The 20,318-nt window shown below is 30.6% G+C and overlaps 3 protein-coding genes across 3 annotated transcripts; 1 reads left to right on the top strand and 2 right to left on the bottom strand.

Moving 5' to 3' along the window:
• Nucleotides 1-1,567: 1,567 nt before the first annotated feature.
• Nucleotides 1,568-4,846, bottom strand: TRIADDRAFT_52140 (uncharacterized protein; the record flags this gene model as incomplete). The annotated part of the gene is made up of 7 exons (XM_002108758.1): nucleotides 1,568-1,666; nucleotides 2,762-2,845; nucleotides 3,171-3,374; nucleotides 3,813-3,911; nucleotides 4,068-4,142; nucleotides 4,439-4,627; nucleotides 4,829-4,846. 7 exons carry the CDS (start codon nucleotides 4,844-4,846, stop codon nucleotides 1,568-1,570), a joined length of 768 nt encoding a protein of 255 aa, XP_002108794.1.
• Nucleotides 4,847-10,648: 5,802 nt separating this feature from the next.
• Nucleotides 10,649-13,981, top strand: TRIADDRAFT_49708 (uncharacterized protein; the record flags this gene model as incomplete). Its single annotated transcript, XM_002108021.1, has 10 exons — nucleotides 10,649-10,691; nucleotides 11,314-11,315; nucleotides 12,277-12,432; nucleotides 12,524-12,587; nucleotides 12,708-12,850; nucleotides 12,988-13,075; nucleotides 13,239-13,354; nucleotides 13,446-13,596; nucleotides 13,694-13,815; nucleotides 13,898-13,981. The coding sequence occupies 10 exons, from the start codon at nucleotides 10,649-10,651 to the stop codon at nucleotides 13,979-13,981; spliced, it is 969 nt and encodes a 322-aa protein (XP_002108057.1).
• Nucleotides 13,982-16,210: 2,229 nt separating this feature from the next.
• On the bottom strand, nucleotides 16,211-20,028 carry TRIADDRAFT_52142 (uncharacterized protein; the record flags this gene model as incomplete). The annotated part of the gene is made up of 10 exons (XM_002108759.1): nucleotides 16,211-16,372; nucleotides 16,441-16,552; nucleotides 17,948-18,084; nucleotides 18,171-18,207; nucleotides 18,445-18,508; nucleotides 18,788-18,831; nucleotides 18,979-19,034; nucleotides 19,292-19,335; nucleotides 19,483-19,516; nucleotides 19,984-20,028. 10 exons carry the CDS (start codon nucleotides 20,026-20,028, stop codon nucleotides 16,211-16,213), a joined length of 735 nt encoding a protein of 244 aa, XP_002108795.1.
• Between the last annotated feature and the right edge of the window lie 290 nt (nucleotides 20,029-20,318).

Below are 20,318 nucleotides of genomic sequence, written 5' to 3' on the forward strand. Positions count from 1 at the left end.
ATTTCATTTAATGAGAGACTATCATATACTTTCTGACATTTTAATGGAATAATATCAATCCTAAGGCCTACCCACAGGAATTAAAATAACAGTAGTCTAAAATTGATTTATCACGCACTCCTTTATTTAATAATGCAGCTATTTTAAATAAATTGCTACTTTTAAAAGGTATTTAATTAAAGCTGATAGCCCAACAAATAGAAAGAACCAAATCATTTATCTAATCGATGCCCATTTTTTATGTTATTATTCGGCCAATGCGTAATACAATCAAGCTTTCAATTTAATCATTTCCCTCTAGCGATTTTACATAATTAATAATAGCCATTACTTAAATCTCCATAATGATGCACTAGTACAAATGCCTAAGCAACTACCATAAACATACAGGGTAGGTCTAGCTAGATTTAGCAAAGCTGACCACTAGTTTTGACATAATCAGCAAACTCAATGATGCCATCAACTAACTAGTTTTATGTAATCGTAATGACTTCAAAAAATAATGCGAAATGTTGTTATATAAGAATGAAATTCTTAATCCAGCAACATAGTTATCTATTTCCAGCCTAATAGATGAATGATCAATATCACTAAGGGAATAATAACTATTTTGCTAACACTTATTTTATCAATTTATTAATTGATTATAGTACGCATCTAGCTATTGATTATAATGATAACAGAAGCTATAACTATATCTTGAAATAATTTCTGCTCTTACGGCGCGAAAAAGGTCATTATTTCATCAGCATAATTGTAATAAAAATGATTGTAAAACAAGGATCAGAACTAACTTCAACAGTTTTACAATGTGATAAAGTATAGGTAATTCTACTGTTATGGATGACATAAATTGAGAATTCAAATCAAACTAAATTAAATGCACCATTGCATTATAGACAAGCGTAACATTATTTTTATGTTGAGTTGAAATGATTGAAATTTTCTCTTACTTATATGCAAAACTATATAGGAACAGCCATTATTATTTAAGTGAAGATATTCAAGCCGGTAAATTCATTCATTTTATCAGTTAATTAAATGAAAACGAAATGATTGTAAGGTTAGAGTAAGTAAGAAAGTGTCGTCAAAGTTAGGAGAATAAGGTAGGGAATAGATATATAAATCAAGGATAAAATTATTAATTATCACCCATTAAGTATCCATCTGATGATAATTGCAAGATTCTATACAATCATTATCAGCAGCGATAACATTCTTTATATCTTTCCTAATCCTATTTGCTTAGCTAACTTGAACCTACAATCTATAGGCAGTACGAAATATTTGCCATCCTTGTGATATTGCAAGATCAAATTACAATATTTTATACCTAAATCAACTATCATGCTAAGACTAAATTCATGGACATTTGTGACTATCATTAAAATTAATTTCATTACTGTAGAAGATGTTTTGAAAAAACAATAAAACCTTAAACATGAGGGTTAAGAAATGCAAGAGTGCGAGATGATCAATTTCTGGCGTCATATTGGTTTAAACAAATTCAAAGAAACAAATAGAAATTTATTATGATCCAGCTACCCTCCACATTATCAGTCTACTACTAATAATCATATGGATCTCTCTTGAGTGGTAGTGGGCCATATCCTTGTGATCCGTTCAAACTGCAGCACAATATGAATGATAGCATGATGCCCATGATCTAGTAGAAATAGAGATGATACAAAAAAAATTAACATTCAATTTTTTCCAAAGTTTATAGAAGACAGAACTTTTATATGTCCTATCTTAAAAAAATTTTGTTTGCAAGCCTTATATCCGTATAATTTTATAACAGATCTATAAAATATATAACTTTATAAATCTAGGAATTACTTTAAATTACAGTTTATAGTTCTGCCTATGATAGACGAAGCTCTGTTTTTAATCTCATTTATTCATTTTTTATGAGACTCGAAATGCTACAGGTCTGATAATGAAAATCATAGTAATAATATGCTTTCCTGAAGCAATTACCAATCTGGATTATTAAATGATGAAGAAATCGACTACAATTCGTTTTTTAGCTGAATGTTACTCCAATAGATGAGTGAGAACTAAAATTTTGCCTTACTTTTAAATGTCTATTAACTATAAGTTTTTATTATCATATAAAGATCTAGATGATATTATTACATCTAATCTTTCGACGACTACTTCTTCTTTATCCTAATTTAACGGCATTGCTAACTGGTCAATTAAAGTCTTAAAAATTAAAGTAAATTTACATTACCTTTAACTGTATACTAAACTCCTATTTGTAATCATAAAATTAACTCAATCCTATTGCAACGACATGATGTCTAAATTGGTTTTAACTACAATCTACTACAATTTATCCTTCTAAATAAAAGTAAATAATTTTAAAGATGTAACTGCTTTATTAATACGAAGTATTCTTGATACTATATATCATGTAGAATCTAAAAACTGCATTAATGGATTAAACATTTCTAAACCGCTTTTTAACAAGTAGCAATCTCTGATTTTACTACAATATAGACCAGCAGTCTATGACAATTACTCTCTCGAGGTAAATTGTTAAGCTAATTGTAAGGAACTTTTAATCCAATGTCATTCTTCATACAATAATATCCTTAATCCATACTATTCACATTAGATCATACACTAAGTCATTATATTGTAGGATCATGTACTGTAGCAATAAGATACATGCATTGTTACGGGATAATTGTAACAGCCTAAAATAATAGATATCTTGTAAAATGAAATTATCCAATAAAATCTAGTACCGTACCTGCAAAAGCGTCATTGAAACACCAACAGCACCTAAAGAGAACATATACTGCACGATATCATCTCGATAACGTGGATAGCAACCCTATAAAAAAAATTTAGATATTCTTAGATGAAAATGATACGGATCTAATTAAAGTTATGAAGTTCGGTATTATTTATAAATTACGGGAATAAGAAAATCCAGTAATATAAAAATTTATGATAACCATCTCAATTAAGATTCAAATTATTTTTGCATAAATAAGATGATTATGGAAGCAATAATTAATAAGCGCGTCAATCAGATTTAGTACTATGTAGTAAGTAATATTTTACGCTATAAGCACCCTTGTATAGCAAGCATAGCACTGTCATCGAATGTAATATATTTTTGTAATTGCGTAACTATAGTTAGATATTTTACTTACATCTGCATAAATATATGAGACGTTCTTGCCATTAGCGTATTCTTTTTGGCATCGCGGGAGATCTTCGCCAACAATGCTTGTATTACAGCAAGAATCGGGTACAGGAAAGTTACCTTTCAGATCACTTTCTGAATTGTTAAATTTAGCCAAAGCCCAAGATGATTTAGCGTAATCTTTATAGGTGTCAACACCACAGCATTTTCGCTGTTAAAACAGAAAAAAACAATCTTAATATTACAAATTACAATCACTATTATGCCATTACTTTAACTCAAATACTGTTACATCAATCTTAAGCTAATTTACTATATTATAAAATATTAAATGAAAGCAACGGAAGAATGCAAGATTGCTAAGATGGCTTTTTTATGATACTCCAATTATTATATCGTTAATATGCTATTAATAGTGGTAATTAACTTAATTATCTTCATAATCATCTAAAACTTATACACCATCTTACAGGTTATATAGAATAAAAAATTTTAAGACTACTCTTATTGCTCCATAATACATAAAAATAAAGCTAAGTTAACATTTATTAAAGGCTCATTTTGTGTGTCAGTGATTATTATCAAATCATAATCATACGAGACTTAAATGTATTCTAATTCGTAATCATTTCATATTTAAGTGACTTACGGTCTTTTGTAAGTTATTCATGGCCTTCTGGACCTTTACATTGGTTCTAAATTTAGTTTCAACGTCCTGTGTCATATGTTTCTTTGCAATTCCTTCCAACTAAATCAATCACAACCAATATTAGAGATTGTCCTTTATCAGCTACTCATTATCTGATCTATAAATAATATCATACTTTATGTCTCGCTCCAAAGCTATAATTTTGATATAGAAACTAATAGATAGTAATTTTCTAGATGATTATAGCGGACTTACAGTTGGAGTTCCAACATAGCCATAAATAGCAGTACCAATTTCTAAGCCAAGCAAAAGAATCAGAGCCAAAATAAACTAGAAAGTATAAAGTTTCAGAGTAAATTTTAAAGAAAAATACAGAGAAGAATATCATTGAATGCTTATTTGAATACTTCTTCTAAAATTTTAAGTAAATTTTGAAATTATGACCATTTATGATGGAGTTTAGCAAAATTTGGAAATTGAAATACTATCAGAACTTTAGAAACGAAATTAGAATATTCAATAATGCAGTGGTTAAAGAATAACACAAAGAACCAATTAAACTCCAGAACAATATAACATAGCTAAACTGAATACTAATACTTTTAGAGCTACATTAGCATACTTACTCCAACTAAAAGGGCTTGATTATCGCATAGAGCACTGAAACAACCCAAGAATCCGGCAGCAAATAAAAGAGTGCCGCCTGCAATCAATAAGTTAACACCAATAAAGTAAGACTCGCTAGTTAAAACCGCATAATCTGTATGAGCAATATGATAGTAAATCCCCATGCCAAGCATTGTTGCACCTACAACCTATTAGGTAAAAATAGGGTAAATATATGATTAGTCGGTATTTTTCATATCATAAAACAAAAGCCTAATTTTAATTTTTAGAAACATTAGCAAGAGATCTTTGCAATAAATTCTAAATCATCGATTTACAGACATTTTACTGCTATTAATGTCAATTTACAATTAATTAGATGTGCAATAGTAGTAACAGAAAAGTTATACCGCATTTTTCCGGGGCATATTGTAAGTTGAAGACACTTAGTCCCCATGCTAGTCCTTAAATAAAATATACCGTGATGGATGAAATTATACGGTAAAAAAAAATAGCAATCGTCGTTTCCTAACATAATTCGCAAGGATCAGAACGTTCAAACTACTAGAAAGAATTTAATTTTGATACTGGTCATATTGGTCTATTAAAAATTAATTGATAACTAGTTTAATGAAAATCACTATAATTGATTTCGAGCAGCAGTAAGAGCATACATAGAAATAAAATTCGACTTTGCTATTGGTCTGAAGTGGCTTAGATATATATTCATCCAAGATGATTTAAGATATTTTAGCCGCCATTTTTATAAATTTACTTCTGAGTTATTGAAATATAATGATAGCGTAATACAGTTAAAATTACAAGGCTGAAATTCTGCAGCGAAGAAATGACCAATATAAAAAAGAATATGTTGTTATCATGACCTTAAGCAATTATGTCTATTACGTGTAACGTGTTGCGGTTGTAAACTCGTTGTAAAAGTTCGTCTTTATGTTACTATATCGACTACACGGCAAACACGCTATTAAAAATATGTTTTATCAAACAATCATTCTTTAAAATTTTGTCAACTAAATGTAATTCTTTCTTTATAACCATAAGATGATTAAAGCTGCAACCATAGAAATAGTTACAGTTATACTCTAAAATGAAAGTTATCGGTGTGATTAAAGCTGTATATAAATTGCTATATTGTGTATAGTAAATATTGTTTCTGCACCATGCAGCTAACGACTATGAGTTAAACATAAATTCCGTATCAATAATAAGGATGAGCATCTGCTGTTTAATTAATCCGCCTGAAATAGAAGTAAATGACTCATTACACTATTATACTATCATAAATTGACATAACGAGACTTTAGTGAGGTGGTCATTCACAATTATGGATCGTAACGGTAACCTTTTTATGATAATCTTTTATGCTAATTTTTACAAAGTGAAAATTTAGGGAGAGAGGCAAGTGTGTGTCTATGAAAGGAAAAATTTGCCTTTATTTCCCTATAAGGACTTATAGCTTATTGTATTCGACACAGGATTCGATCATCTTATGTGATACTTCAAGCTAATCAAATGAAATAATTGAAATTTAACTAAAAATTGGCTAGTTTGTGTAGGGATTCCTTTACTCTTTTATGTCTATTTCTAATACTTAGCTTTCAGACCTTCTTAGCTAGAAAGGATACATGGTATTGTACAACTAAAGCAGCATGATATTAGACACGTCTTTGAATATTAACTTATCTTTACCGGCAATTAGGGCAATAACTATCAGCTCTTATCTAAGATGAGACATTGATGAACTGTTTTGTGTCAAAGTGAATCTAAGTTGATGCTTGTAGTAAAATTAAGTTTTTCTAGCCAGTCGGCATTTTACTATAGCTATTTATTAAATATTAGTAGACATCCAAGTTTTAATTTAATCCTGCACTATTCATTTTTTGTAATAATATTGTACTAAAGTTTGCCTGCAAGGTTTATTCAGTAGAATATATCTCGAAATAGAAAGTCCAGATTGTAGTGCGGTTTCACATACTGGCTATAATAATTTCATATTCTAAAGAAATATACTTTAAAATAAAATTGATTTATAATGTGAACAGAATATTTAAGATCGACTTGATTAATTCAGTATGCTACTTTTCATGACCATAATTAGTAAAAAATTAGTCCAGCAAACACCTATTATAAGCTATTCCAGAAAATTAACGATGATTGATGAAACTAGTTCACGTTACTGTTTAAAATATAATCTATTTATATCTGTATAGGGCTGATTGATTCTATTTTGGGAATGAATCGTGCAAAGCGGATATATCGTCTGCAATCAAATCATTTAGTGTAACACAGGCTATTTTAACGGTTTTCCGTTAAATTGTGAAGAATGTCGACAATTAGAATTAGTTATAATAATAAGGCCAATAATCGATACTGCGGTCTGTAAAAATGATTATCCACATATGGGCAATTTGATAACGTACTATAGAATTTCTAACGTTTAAAAATTTCATTTATCAGTGATAAAACAAGATTATAAAACATAAAATGGTGATTTTCATACGGAATATTATCCCGTTTGATATTAGATTAGACAATAAAATACAACTTAGTCATGAAAATTTCTCTATCAGATTAGCTATAATTGATATCTTCTGAAACATCTAGAATGCTACTTACCCATAGGACTATGTTGAAAAAAAACATAAAGTATTGGGCAAAGACAACTCCTCTATCTTCGAAATTGGAATATTTGGCCATGTCTAAAGTTATCCTTAGTCTTCAAGTAATTTAGAAATTTCTATCGCGTTATTAATAAGATAAAAGGCTAAAGGGATATAATCGATTAGCTTGAAGCAGTTTCCCCCTTGAGATTTCCTCTATCGATGGCTAACGAAAAAATATGTTCAGCTAGACGCTAACTCATCCCAGTAAAAATCAAGCTTATGCGAATTTTATACATAGCTGAAAGCTGATTGGTTAATATATCAATAAGATTTTTGATTGGTGAAGCCTAACGTATCCTCATGAAAATGACATATGTTTCAATTACCAATATTGAGCATTTTTATGAGATCACATAACTAGTCATATCATGACGAGGGAAAAGGTTATTTTATAACGATATTTTTTGCACAAGATAATTGTTAGTAAAATTCTTCTATTTTATTTGCTATAATAAATTTACAGCTTATTAAAATTTTAGATAATTAAATAATACAATTTTTTGTATCTAATTTATCGGCTAGCCATTGATTTTTTATCCTGGCCATCGTTTGTAATAAATCATATGTATCAGTTCGTGAATGGCAAGGTCTTGCCTTGCTTTCAACTTTTTAATACTTAGCGCTTAAATCAATGCTGACGTTTCTATAACTATCATGCCATATGCCATATTGTTATAATGACAATCGCACTAATTATGCAGATGAGTAATAGATAGTACTCTATAGGTATTAAATAAGCATTTTTTAACGATGATGACAAATTAATTGCAATTGTTGTTATGGTATTTGAATATTAACCACGTGCTAATTGTATTCTATTCAGTCGGCGTCATTCTAATAAGGTGACGACCCAATGGAAGCATTATTAATCCGTTCAAATCAAAAGGTTTTTTGCTTAATTTGATGTAAAAGCTGGGGCATCAGCTATAGCAAATGCTAGATTATCTGTAACAGTCGGTAAAATCTGCAACCGAAATGGAATACTGATAGAGTAGAGGCCCACACGCGATACACTATATATTTACAAGTTCTACATTTACTGCAATAATATATGCCATAACACTTAAATGATAATAGACTAAAACATTCTTAAATTTTATTAAATTTAATTCAGAATTAATAGCATAATATATGATATTTAGAACTAAGAATGATTCGATGTAGCATTTATTATTGAAATTTTATGATGTCAGATTAGCAATAGCATCGCAGAAATTTGTGATAAAAGTATCATTGGAAACCAATTAGATGATGTGTCATGCAAGATAATTTTATGCGCTGTATTGGGAGTAGTAAAACTATTTATAGCTAACACAGCAATGAAACAATTTAATTTTAGTATTTGAACTGATTAACTCTTCAGTGATTTTAATATTGAAGTAAAATACTAAAATTGCAAAGTTTACAATTCAATGATTCGCACCTGCGTTTGCTGTAAATAGATACACGGCCTACGATTAGGTATCAATAATGTAGACATTCAAAAGTAAAGTTGAAGTATATAAAATTTCATAATTATACCAACGGAATGAACTATTTCGAGTGATCATGTATTATAGCGTAACAATTAGATTTTTGCAGTCATATATTCTCTTTATATAGTTAAGAAGTAACTGCATTATTGCATGCATAGTTATATACTAATATCGCTGCTCTACTGTACCTTATTATACGAGTATACTACAGTTTAATAGTATACTGTATCAAGTATGGCACGTTGCTAGAACTTACTACTTAATATAGAAATAATATAGAGCTTACTCATATGATAGCTGTCATACATCTATATGTGTATTATATTACAGTATGTCTCTTTCTGATACAGTACGAGCTACATTGTTACTTTCTACAATATACTCGTATTATTCGTGCTACTATTCCACATCTATACTTTATACTGTAACTTTAAAAATATATAAGCAGAGCTGCTTAACATTTTGGAAATTCAAATAAAGATATCTAGTTGTCCTTTTATTGTACTCAATAGAAGTTAGCAGCTGCTTCAGAGTGCTTTCCCTTCATTTATAACCCAAGGATGAGTAACATTTATCTGATACCAAAACATATTATTTAATTTCTTGAAGGACACAATGTATGTATGTAGATTAGCTAAGTAAATCAATGCTATCATCGTCTAGGTACAGTATATTGTATCATGTTTGTAATCTATCGTGGCCGATCTTGCTGCTGTTCTTAACACATTTACCACGGCGTAAAACTGATGGAAACACTTAGATATAATGTTTAGTGTTGCGTAAGATGCCGTATGTATGCGTTAGTTCAACATTTTCAATATTTTATTTTTCAGTTATATTCTAATTATACGCTAATTCTATTCTCAATCGATCGAGATCTCTTGTACTTTGTGTTACTGTATTTATAATCAGTCTAGTGTTTTTCTTTATTGAATCGGAAGACGTAAACATAATATTCAGTATTACTTAGGATAATTAGAATGTGTGTGATTTGGCTAATTAATCAATGCTATCGTCTCTAAACATATCAAATATCAATTATTACATAATTATTTATGTTATTGCGCGGCATACTATAAGCGAGTGCATATCACTGCACTATATTTTATATATAATGCTTGTGATTTTCATACTGCCATTGTTTGTATGCCTATCGATCTTAGCATTAGTAGAGGTAAAATTGTAAATAAACTAGTAACTAACCTATGGCATACGCGTACGAGTAATATGCACATAGAAGCACTAAAGATTTGAAGTTACCCCTTTTATCGCTAAAGGATATTGTACGTAATAATATACACATAGAAGCACTGAAGATTTGAAGTTACCTCTTCTATCGCTAAAGGATATTTTACGTTGTTGCTATACGAATAGTATGAGCGCTAAACATACTGTATAGCATGAACACTGAACAGTACAGTACAGTCGATTTTTCTATAGTACTGTGCTACTGATACTGTACACTGTACACTGTACAGTACACTCTACTGTACAGTATAGTACAGTACAGTACACTGTACAGTACAGTACACTGGACACTCTACAGTACACAGTGCACAATTCTAAGGTACTGTACACTGTACAGTACCTTAGATTTCTAGGCTACTACTGATACTACAGTGTGACGGTATGGTAGGATATCGCATACGTTCTCGTATGCAGTAGCTAAGCTACCGCATACGGATCGCAGCAGCTGCAGTGTCGCAACTCGTGGTGCTCAACTTATATACCAGCAGAAAATTAGCAATCTTGTGATGATACATTCTGCTCACACGTGTTACTAATTGGTTATAAATATCAATTTATAATCCGTCCAACTCCATTTTTCCAACTCATCAATATACAATTGCTGCTACAGCATGGCTAATCGGACTGCAGCTGAAGTTATGGATGTAAGGACATGATCAACTAATTTTATACAGACATGCAATACTTCGACAACATAAGTGGAAATAGGAATAGATCAATGGATGAAATTATCTAGTGCGGATGGCTAACTCTAACTCTGTAATTTACTCTCGATTAATTATCCTAGCAGGAAAGCAATCCAGAAACGGTATCATTCAACGAAATGACCAGCAAGGATTATTACTTTGACTCTTATGCTCATTTCGGTAATTACAAACGGATTCAATCATTGCAGTATATGCGTTCAATTCTTTGCTTCAACGTTGTACGGTATATTTAACCTTAATAATGCTAGGCTATATCATGCAAGTCTTTGCTTACTGCAGTCGTTACGCTTGACATGAAATAGCGTAAAATAAACGGAACCTTTTCTTTTTAGAAATTGAACCAATTTATAGCTAAACCATGTACTGTACTGTAGTTGTTAATGACCGCCCTATAATTATTAAGAACCAAAGATATAAAACTTATATCATATTGCCAAACTTCATACGTTGCTATGCTGACGTTAGGAAATGCTAAGTATTTGCTTCATTAGATGAGAAAAAACATGTAATACAGACAGATCTTGATCAAATGTTTATTCCTCTTACTTTATAATTAGTATACATCTTTCAAAACGGGTCCTTGACATAGGCATAATCTTTGCTACGATACTGCCAATTTTATGCATTGCTATCGGTCGATTGTGTATTAATTTAGACAAATTTGCTCAGCTGAAATAATGAGAATAATTTGCAAATCTCAACTGTACTTTATTTGCACATGCACGAATTTGATAATTTTGCAAGTAGCCATTTGTTTTGCCGCGTGAATTTAGGATGAAAGAAGTAAGTGCCTTTAGATGAGAGTGATAGCAGTTTGTCAGTATTTATGTACGCTTTTTAGATTTATCAAGATAACTTAAATTTTGATAGCACCAGTAGTAATACCGAATGATGGAATAAGTATCGTGCTGCAAATTATAATTACGGAAGGATTACATTTATTCTTCCATCATGCATAATAATACTAAGGATCAATACGGCAAACTTTGATAGGAAATTAAGTTGTCTGGACTGATATAATGCTATTATTTTACTTTTAATTGAACAGTGCATTGCATTAACACCTGAAAAAAAATGTTTGATAATTTAGTGCTAATGCAATGTTTTGCTGCTTTTGCACCAATGATTTCGTAGCCTGCAAAAATTTGTTAGTTTTGAATGATTGTAAATGTGAAATTATACGTTAATTTATGCTCTACTAATGAATATTTCTCTTACACACTACTCTTAATTGTGGCTAGGAATTCATGAGGTAAGTAACTCCTACGATAATTAATCTAGCATTTTTAGTCTTCAATCTCAATTACCAATTAAATATTTGTTTAACTGTAAATTGATAACAAGAGTACTGAGATTACCACATCCTGATAATTAATGTATTACTACAAGAAGATACTGTATAATTAAGTTAGAATGCATTCAATTTCGCATGAGATAAATATACCTAAATAAAAATTATACTGTTGCTACGTTTCATAGTTAATAGCACATTGAATACCTAAATATGCTACAATTTAGACCTTAAGTGTACTCTACTATAGATTGTGTGGTGCTATAATTCATCAAACCGAATCTCATCTAAAAAATCGTCATTCGTAAGCGCGTTACCGTGCAAGTCTACACTTTACGCTGTATCAGATGTCAATTTAAGTCCTTCATATAATTTTTAAACAACCTGTACAGTATTACGTTCCAAAAATTGACCGAAACGTCTTAAATTCTTATTTCATTTATAAACGTATAGGAAATGTTAAAGGATGAAACTAGAACTTTGACTTATCGCAATTCCATGTATCAGAATAAGCATTTATTTCGTGGAAAAACGGTATTGGACATTGGTTGTGGGACCGGTATTCTGTGTATGTTTGCTGCTAAAGCAGGCGCCGCTAAAGTAATTGGAGTAAGTTAAGCCAAAGATTACTTAAAACTATATTTAACCGCGAGAAAAATGCATGTTATCTAATTAAATCACTGCGGTAATGATCTGATAGATTGATTGTTCAGGAATTATTGAGCAAGCTGAGGCGATAGTCAAAGCTAATCGTCTGGATCACGGTATGTTATCTACTTACATGTTCGTAAAATAGCGCAATTTTAACTAATTGTCTAGAACTGAACACTAGCGAGCAAAGACCTCTTTGCAGATCTTTTAAAAATGCATTCTTTCAATTGCAGTTATAACGTTAATCAAGGGTAAAGTCGAAGAGATCGAATTACCAGTAGATAAAGTTGATATCATTGTTAGCGAATGGATGGGATATTGCCTTTTCTATGAATGCATGTTAGAGACTGTATTGTATGCTAGAGATAAGTGGTTGGTAAGTAACCGATTGAAAGCCTGCTTTGATAATCATGATTAAAAACTTTGCAATCGTTAAAAGCAATAACTGGCAGGCGTTGTAGTAAAACCTGAAATCATATATTCGTGTTTGTTATGTGATTTACCGACGTGTAGAAGCCTGGTGGAATTTTGATGCCAGATAAAGCATCACTGTATATATGTGGTATAGAAGATAGAGAATACAAAGAAGAGAAGATCAATTGTAATATAATTAGATACAAAATATAGATGTATAATTTTATATGTAGTGTAAATCAAAATCGTTGTCGTGCACACGTGTATCACAAGATTTTAATCAATCTATCTAATGACAGTTCACTACCATTATTCCACGTTGGAGTTACAATTCCTTGATTCTATTTTAGGGTGGGATAGCGTGTATGGATTTGACATGAGTTGCCTGCGAAAAGTTGCCCTAGCTGAACCTCTTGTAGATTTTGTTGATCAAAAACTTGTCGTTACGGATTGCTGTCTGCTAACGGTAATTTGTAGAATATTCTCAACCTTGACATAATTACTTATAGCTTCTTACACGTCTTGACTTCTGCATCTATTAATTATTTAACTCTTAGGAAGTTGATCTGAATACAATTACAACGGACGACTTAAATATTTCATCCCAGTTTCATCTAGTTTGTAAACGTAACGATTATCTTCATGCGTTTGCATGCTTTTTTGATATCGAATTTACAAAATGTCATAAGCGAACCGGATTCTCTACAGGTATCTTCGTACGAAGAAACTAAATAATTTGATAAAATAGTACACTTACATATCAATTTCTATTCAATTATTGTTAACATTTCGCATTTCATGTTAGGCCCATACAGTCAGTATACGCACTGGAAGCAAACGGTGTTCTACTTTGAAGATTATTTAACCGTCCTTAAGAACGAGGAAATAAATGGCGTATTTTCGTGCAAATCTAATAAGCGTAACAAGGTAAAGAATAGTTCCTAATAGATGTAGTGGTAAAATAGCATTGTAGATAGCATATAATCGTAAACTTTTATTTTTTTTTCAGCGGGATCTAGACTTTACCGTTGAACTTAACTTCAATGGTCGGTTGTGCAATCTTTCAACAAAGCAAAATTATAAAATGAGATAGTTTTTGGATTATCAATTTATTGCATACATTGTTACATTCATGATTCTATCAGTTCCCGTTACTTGCTTAATTTTTGTTTGAATGTAATATAAATGTCATACTCTGCAAAACGCTATTTTTTGTCTGGTGTAATATTTAGTAGTACAGTATTTGTATTTTAGGTCCGTGTTATTGTACTGAACTTTAGGAAATTGTCGCCTTTGCTAATAAAGCATGTGTCTTCTCTTGACTTACGAATATTATGAGTCTATTGCCGCACTTTGATTACGCTGATAGTTAATTATAAGAATTACTAAATATTAGAACTGAAATTGTTATTCCATTGGTCAACTGTACGTAGTATAATTAAAGAAACGGTTTTCTGTTAACCTAATTTCTAATCCAAATCTATAATCACGGAATCATTTAGTGACGATTTTATTTTCTATTACGGACGCCCTCAATAAATGTCTGGAACGAAAAATGGGGACACCGCAATAAAAATCTTTTTAGTCAATAGAAGCAGTCTTCACTTTAAAGAATCATACGCAATTCGTGACTTTTCAAATGTACTATACTTCGCAAGCTCTGATTTCGGTTAGATAATTTAAGTAACATCGGATAAGTTGATTCGTTTTCGCCCTGAGCAAACTCAAGTCCCTTTCTAAAAAATATATAATAAAGTCTAATTAAAGGTGTCTCGTTATGATTTAAGAAAACATTTGTTCGAGTTATATTTCCCAGTCTAGATGTACGTATAGGAGTGAGTAATCTTAGTTAGGTACTCACTTAGCGTATACACTTTTTTGTTAACCTAATTCCTGGATTTGAGCTGTAAAACTTGTCTAACCAAGGTTTCAGTCTATCAGAGATGAAAATTTGATTAGCATCTTAAATTTTGAATTACTATCAAGAATTAAAATTTTGCTGATAGATATGAACAACTATAAATCTTGATAGTCCTATTGTTTCGATTTACCTTTCCTTTTGACCTTAACTGAAAGCAACCCATAACTTCATTTAAAACCCTATCCACATTTACGATTTTTATTCGTTTACTGAAATTTAAAGTCATGAGATTTAGGCTTTTATCTTTTATTCGAAGCTTTTATGTTAATTAACTATTTTTTTATATACGTGTTGCATACTCTCTTCCTCTAAATGGAGAAGCCACCAGCCCCTTTTTATCCAATCTCTTCAAAACTTGCCTAGTGACAGACATGTTAGCACCTAAAATCATGCCGCAACATATATCGATTATATTAAAATTGGTAAACAATGCCACAGAATTTGCGTATATACGTAATAAGCTAATCACAAAATTATGTTTTATCTCACACAAAATACGCCTAAACACAGTTTAAAATGCATGAAAGATTTAATTTAAATAAAAATTCGTACTAAGAAAACGACAAATGTATATCACCTAGCCTGCTCGCAAGCCCAGCGCAAGTAATGTAGGGATATTCGTAAATAGCAATTAAACTTCTACGCCAAAGACAAGTTAGCTGCAATTTTGAAAGTAAAATTATACTATCTATAAAAAATATTGGCTGTTAAACTTTACTATTAATTTAATCGGTGTTTAGAGTATACTAATGACTTGTAAAATCTTTGGAGTCAAATTTTTCAATGATGTATCAGTTGACGGTGTTGCATTATCCTATAAAACAATATAATATGAGTCCAAGTTTTATTATACGAGTAAATTATCAGTTGCTTTTTTCTGAAAGAAATCATGATTGATTGTGCTATACTATCTGATTGCAGCAAATTTTATCACCAATTTTAACTATTTAAGACGAATATAAATTTTGTTTTAGCTTACTAAGCAACATCTTATGCAAAAGTGTTTTCGAGGAACGTCTCGCGTACTGCATATCTTATAGCAAAGAGTATGCTGCCAGGTATTACAACTATCGCACATTATCATCAATCCATCATTCTATAATAAAGTAAATATGGATACACTTATCAGCGTTTATACGAATTATATTACTCTATTCTGTTCATAAAAATATCATCATCTTCGAGTTCTTATATTTTATAATGATATATACGAGTATACGTGTATACCGCAGTAAGAATATGAAATCTAAGAATGAATCATTGTAGCTATGAATTAACAATAGTAATATTTATTTAAAGATAATATGTCTATGTGTTACCACATTGCATCCACAGGAACAGCGTATTAAATCTTTATTATTTTTCTTCTCACTTTCAAATATACCTGGTTCTGAATTATAATTATGCAATGCGCGTAAATAAAAACTTAAAGCATAATTTTAGGAAATCTTGGAAAAAGCTTAAAATAAATAATGCTCGACCTAAACCATCAATGGTAGCGTCAGAATCATCCTGTGTTAAGCTGGCTGAGGATAGGCATGAGGCTTCTTTCTCGATTTTTATCTATAAATCAAACAGTAAGCTTCAACTGGAGAAATTTTTAGAAAAGAATGATATAACGGAGCAATAACCTTCGGTTGATTGCTTGTTGTCATGTAACGCTTTCGTTTGACGCTATTTTTTTGCAAAGATGCAATTTCTTTATGAAGTTGATGGCAGGAACTTTGCATTCTCATCTTAACCCTAAAAGTATTTAGTTTATTACAAGTTTCTTTATAGATTTATAAAATGATCAATTATCAACGTTAAAGATGAAGAAATAGCTCAACACTTACGATAGAAAATCCTATTATTCATCGAATGCGTGTGTAAAGGCGCCCATATATATATAAGATTATAACATAAAATTGAGAAATTATGTAAAATATAAAGTATTAATTTACGGCGATAGGTACAGAATTGATAACTTTAGTTAATTTTATTCACCACAATTGCTGAGATTATTATTATATTTTATTTAGTAATAACAATAATACTCCTCATACCGTCTTTGTTAACGACTACCGATTTTAGGGATATTAACTTAATTAAATACAGTAGCAAGCTGTTCTAAGTTATTTAATTCCAACCTAGAAAAAGTATCGTATATGCTAGCTAAAATTAAATTTTCAACTTTGATTTTGCTGTAATCATAGAAATAGATAACTAAACCATCTAATAAAGAAGATTCCCACTTTAATTGCAAAATGTTACGTTTTTACTCTTCATTACCGAAGTAACGGCTCCAATATTGAAAGAGGTTTGTTCGCTTTCAGTAAGTAGACAAGTATACAATTCTGATGGTAGATATTTAAAACCTTTTGGTTCATAGTCAGGCGGGGTAGCTGCATGGTCATCGTATTGTCAATGAAATCCTCATATTTTTACTCATAAACTATTAAAGTATTGATAAATTTAAAATCTACAATATTGCTTAGGTATTCACCCTCATCGTAGTATAGCATTCTTACGGTAATACTGATATCATCTAGAGCGTTGTTTTAAAAAAAAGTTACAAATAAATTATCTTTTTTAAGCTTAATTATCATATTTCGATTAATAAAACACATTTAATGCTAGAATATGCAAATATTACCTGGTAGTGGTTCTAAAATAGTACCTAATACGACTATTTTATTTAAAAAAATAATCACTGCAGACTCAATATCGTTTGCCGCCATACAATCCGCTGGATAGCTAATTCTATTAAAGTAATTCAAAACACATATACGGTACAGGTATTAATCAATTGGATTCAAGCTGTCACAGAACTAACTAACGAAGGTTTACTTCGTTGTTTAAATTAGTTGTAAATATTTCAGTACATTTTTGCCATAATAAATGCAATGTTGCTATTATATTTATTTTAAATTTTAAATTATTCTGCTGTTATTTAAGCTTTAACTACAAGAGCGACATTTTTAATCGAACTCACGTAAGTATATCCATCGAGCTAAGGCCAGTCATATTATAATGCACTTTAATTGTGTAAGTCTCCATTACAGACTGTATTCCGATAGATAAATGGGATTACAACGAATACATTGTTGTTATTCATAGAGAAATGAATTGAATTGCTTACATTTGTATCGTTGTTACTTGAATGAAACTGCAAAAGCGAGAATTAAAATTTGTATCAAATCTTCTATTGAAATCCTATAACTTTCAAATTTGATTTCATGAAGTAATTGATATTGGCTATTGGTATATCTTACACCGAGCATCATTTCCCTAAGCTGAATTAGTAAAGAATAAAAACTACTGATTAATAATTATAACCAAAAATTCACTGTAGCAATTTACTTTATTATAAATCACGTACATATTTACGTTCTAAAGCTTCGAAACATGCTTTCATCCTGTAAAATTAAAAGATTACTTTACGTTGAGTGCATGATACAATAATGTAATCATATCAACTGTGAAAATATAATGGTAAATATTTATTAAGACAGTAAAGAAAGCAGTTTTTTATAAGCTTGAGTTGGATAGAATTAAAACTTTTTCGATTCCTTAATAGTCGAAATATAATTATCGACGATCATAAAAGCTGTATTATAATTCACTGGTAAAATATAGCATAATTGCAATCTTACCAAATTATTAAATCACTCACAACGGGGCTTGAATTATTACTATTCAATACTTTTAAGCATAGCCCTTGATGGTATATAAAATTATACAAAAAAAACTAATATCAACATTGGCAACTAATAATTATTACAAAGAGAGTACTTTATGGTCTCATTGTCAAAAATTTTATTGCCAAAAAATACGAAAGTTTTATGCTTTACGTGTAAATAATTACTGTATTAAAATATTACATTATGTGGGAAGATTATCACACAGTCATTTTATGTGATCTACCTAAGTAGACTACTAGAATAGACTAACAAAGGCAAGTCAGTTAATTTTATTCATGTCTAGAGCTGCTAATACCTCCAAGGCGTCGCTCAGTAAAATCTTCTTCTGGAAGCCTGGTCCTAGGATGATAACAGATTCATAAGATCAAATACCGATACGTAAATATGATACTCGTTCATGTTAACTTAACAAAAAGGCTATATTGGGTTGTATCACCAGTGTACCAATTATAATTTTACTGTTCTATTTGTTCTCAGAGTAAGTACCGTGCAGTAGGCAAAATGAAACAATTAACTATCGTCATAAAAACTGGTATGGATACCTGAGATACAAAATATTTGAGATCTGCATATCCGGGTCCCAAAGATTACGTTTTATGATATAGAAGAAAAGTAATGCAGCAAGTAAAGTTCATTTATAATTGATACTTATTAGCAATACTCATGTTACCAAATATTAATCTCCAATTTTTAATATAGCAATTTTAGATCGCTACCAGTACATAACATCATGTAAAAAGAGATTTATACTTGTATTCATTAATGACATTTGAAATTAATTCCAGGATGATAAACTTACTGCAAAGGCAATCATTTTTTTCATGTTTAGAATACAATCTTTTTCTAAAATTCATAAAATAATACAATTTTCTTCCTTGATTAAAATTGCTACTAACAACATGCAAGAATTAGGATACTTTACACTGCGGCTGCTTCAATAGAGAAGCAAGGCCTTCTGATTACGTTAATAAGTAGATTGGACAAACTTACCTGATGTCATCGAAGGCTCTTCATCTGACTTTGCCTAAAAGAATAGAGATAATTTACAGCCTAATCATTTAAGAAATCGCAAAAATTATATTACTACCTTTAACCAAATTATGACCACTCATTTGCTTCAATTTATCGTTACACAAGTATGAAAATTTTAGAAAAAGTTAGCATATTTCTGATTGCTGTCAACGATGACATTATTAGATAAATTTTAAAGAATAGTTATATCAATATGTGCAGGTATAATATCGGTATTCATAAGAATATCAGGCAATAATGGTCATCAACGAAATCGACCATAGCTGTAGTAACGGATAAATAATCGGGTGCCTCACAACCCGTTAAGCTTATATAGCACCATCAACTAACTCTCTGAACCTAGCCGCAAAATTAAGAAGATAAATCTGACGGAAAAATAGTAAAAGTATACCAATTCGTATCTATTTCGTCATCCTACATACAGACTATGATATCATAGCATAGTAACATCCTACTAACATTATCACCAATGAATTTTGAGTCGGTTCCCATCATGGCTGCCATTTTTCATAGCCTAGCGAAATCCTTCATATATTAATTGTAATTTTTTTTACCCAAATTTGTTACTTTTCTCTCCTCTTACAACTGTCTTAGCAAGGAGTAACTGTGTTTCCTAAATCACAAAGAATCATGGTCGTAAACTCCTAGTAACTACTGCAATAACTCAATGCGTAGGCTAAATGTAGACTAAATTCTATATCAGTAAAGCAAACTCAGTAGTGTTCAGTCGAAAGTTTATGGTTAATAACAACTGTATAGTTTTATGAGTGGTAGTACAAGCTATGGCCACAAAT

This window comes from Trichoplax adhaerens, genomic scaffold, assembly GCF_000150275.1.
Source record: "Trichoplax adhaerens TRIADscaffold_1 genomic scaffold, whole genome shotgun sequence".
NCBI lineage: Eukaryota > Metazoa > Placozoa > Uniplacotomia > Trichoplacea > Trichoplacidae > Trichoplax > Trichoplax adhaerens.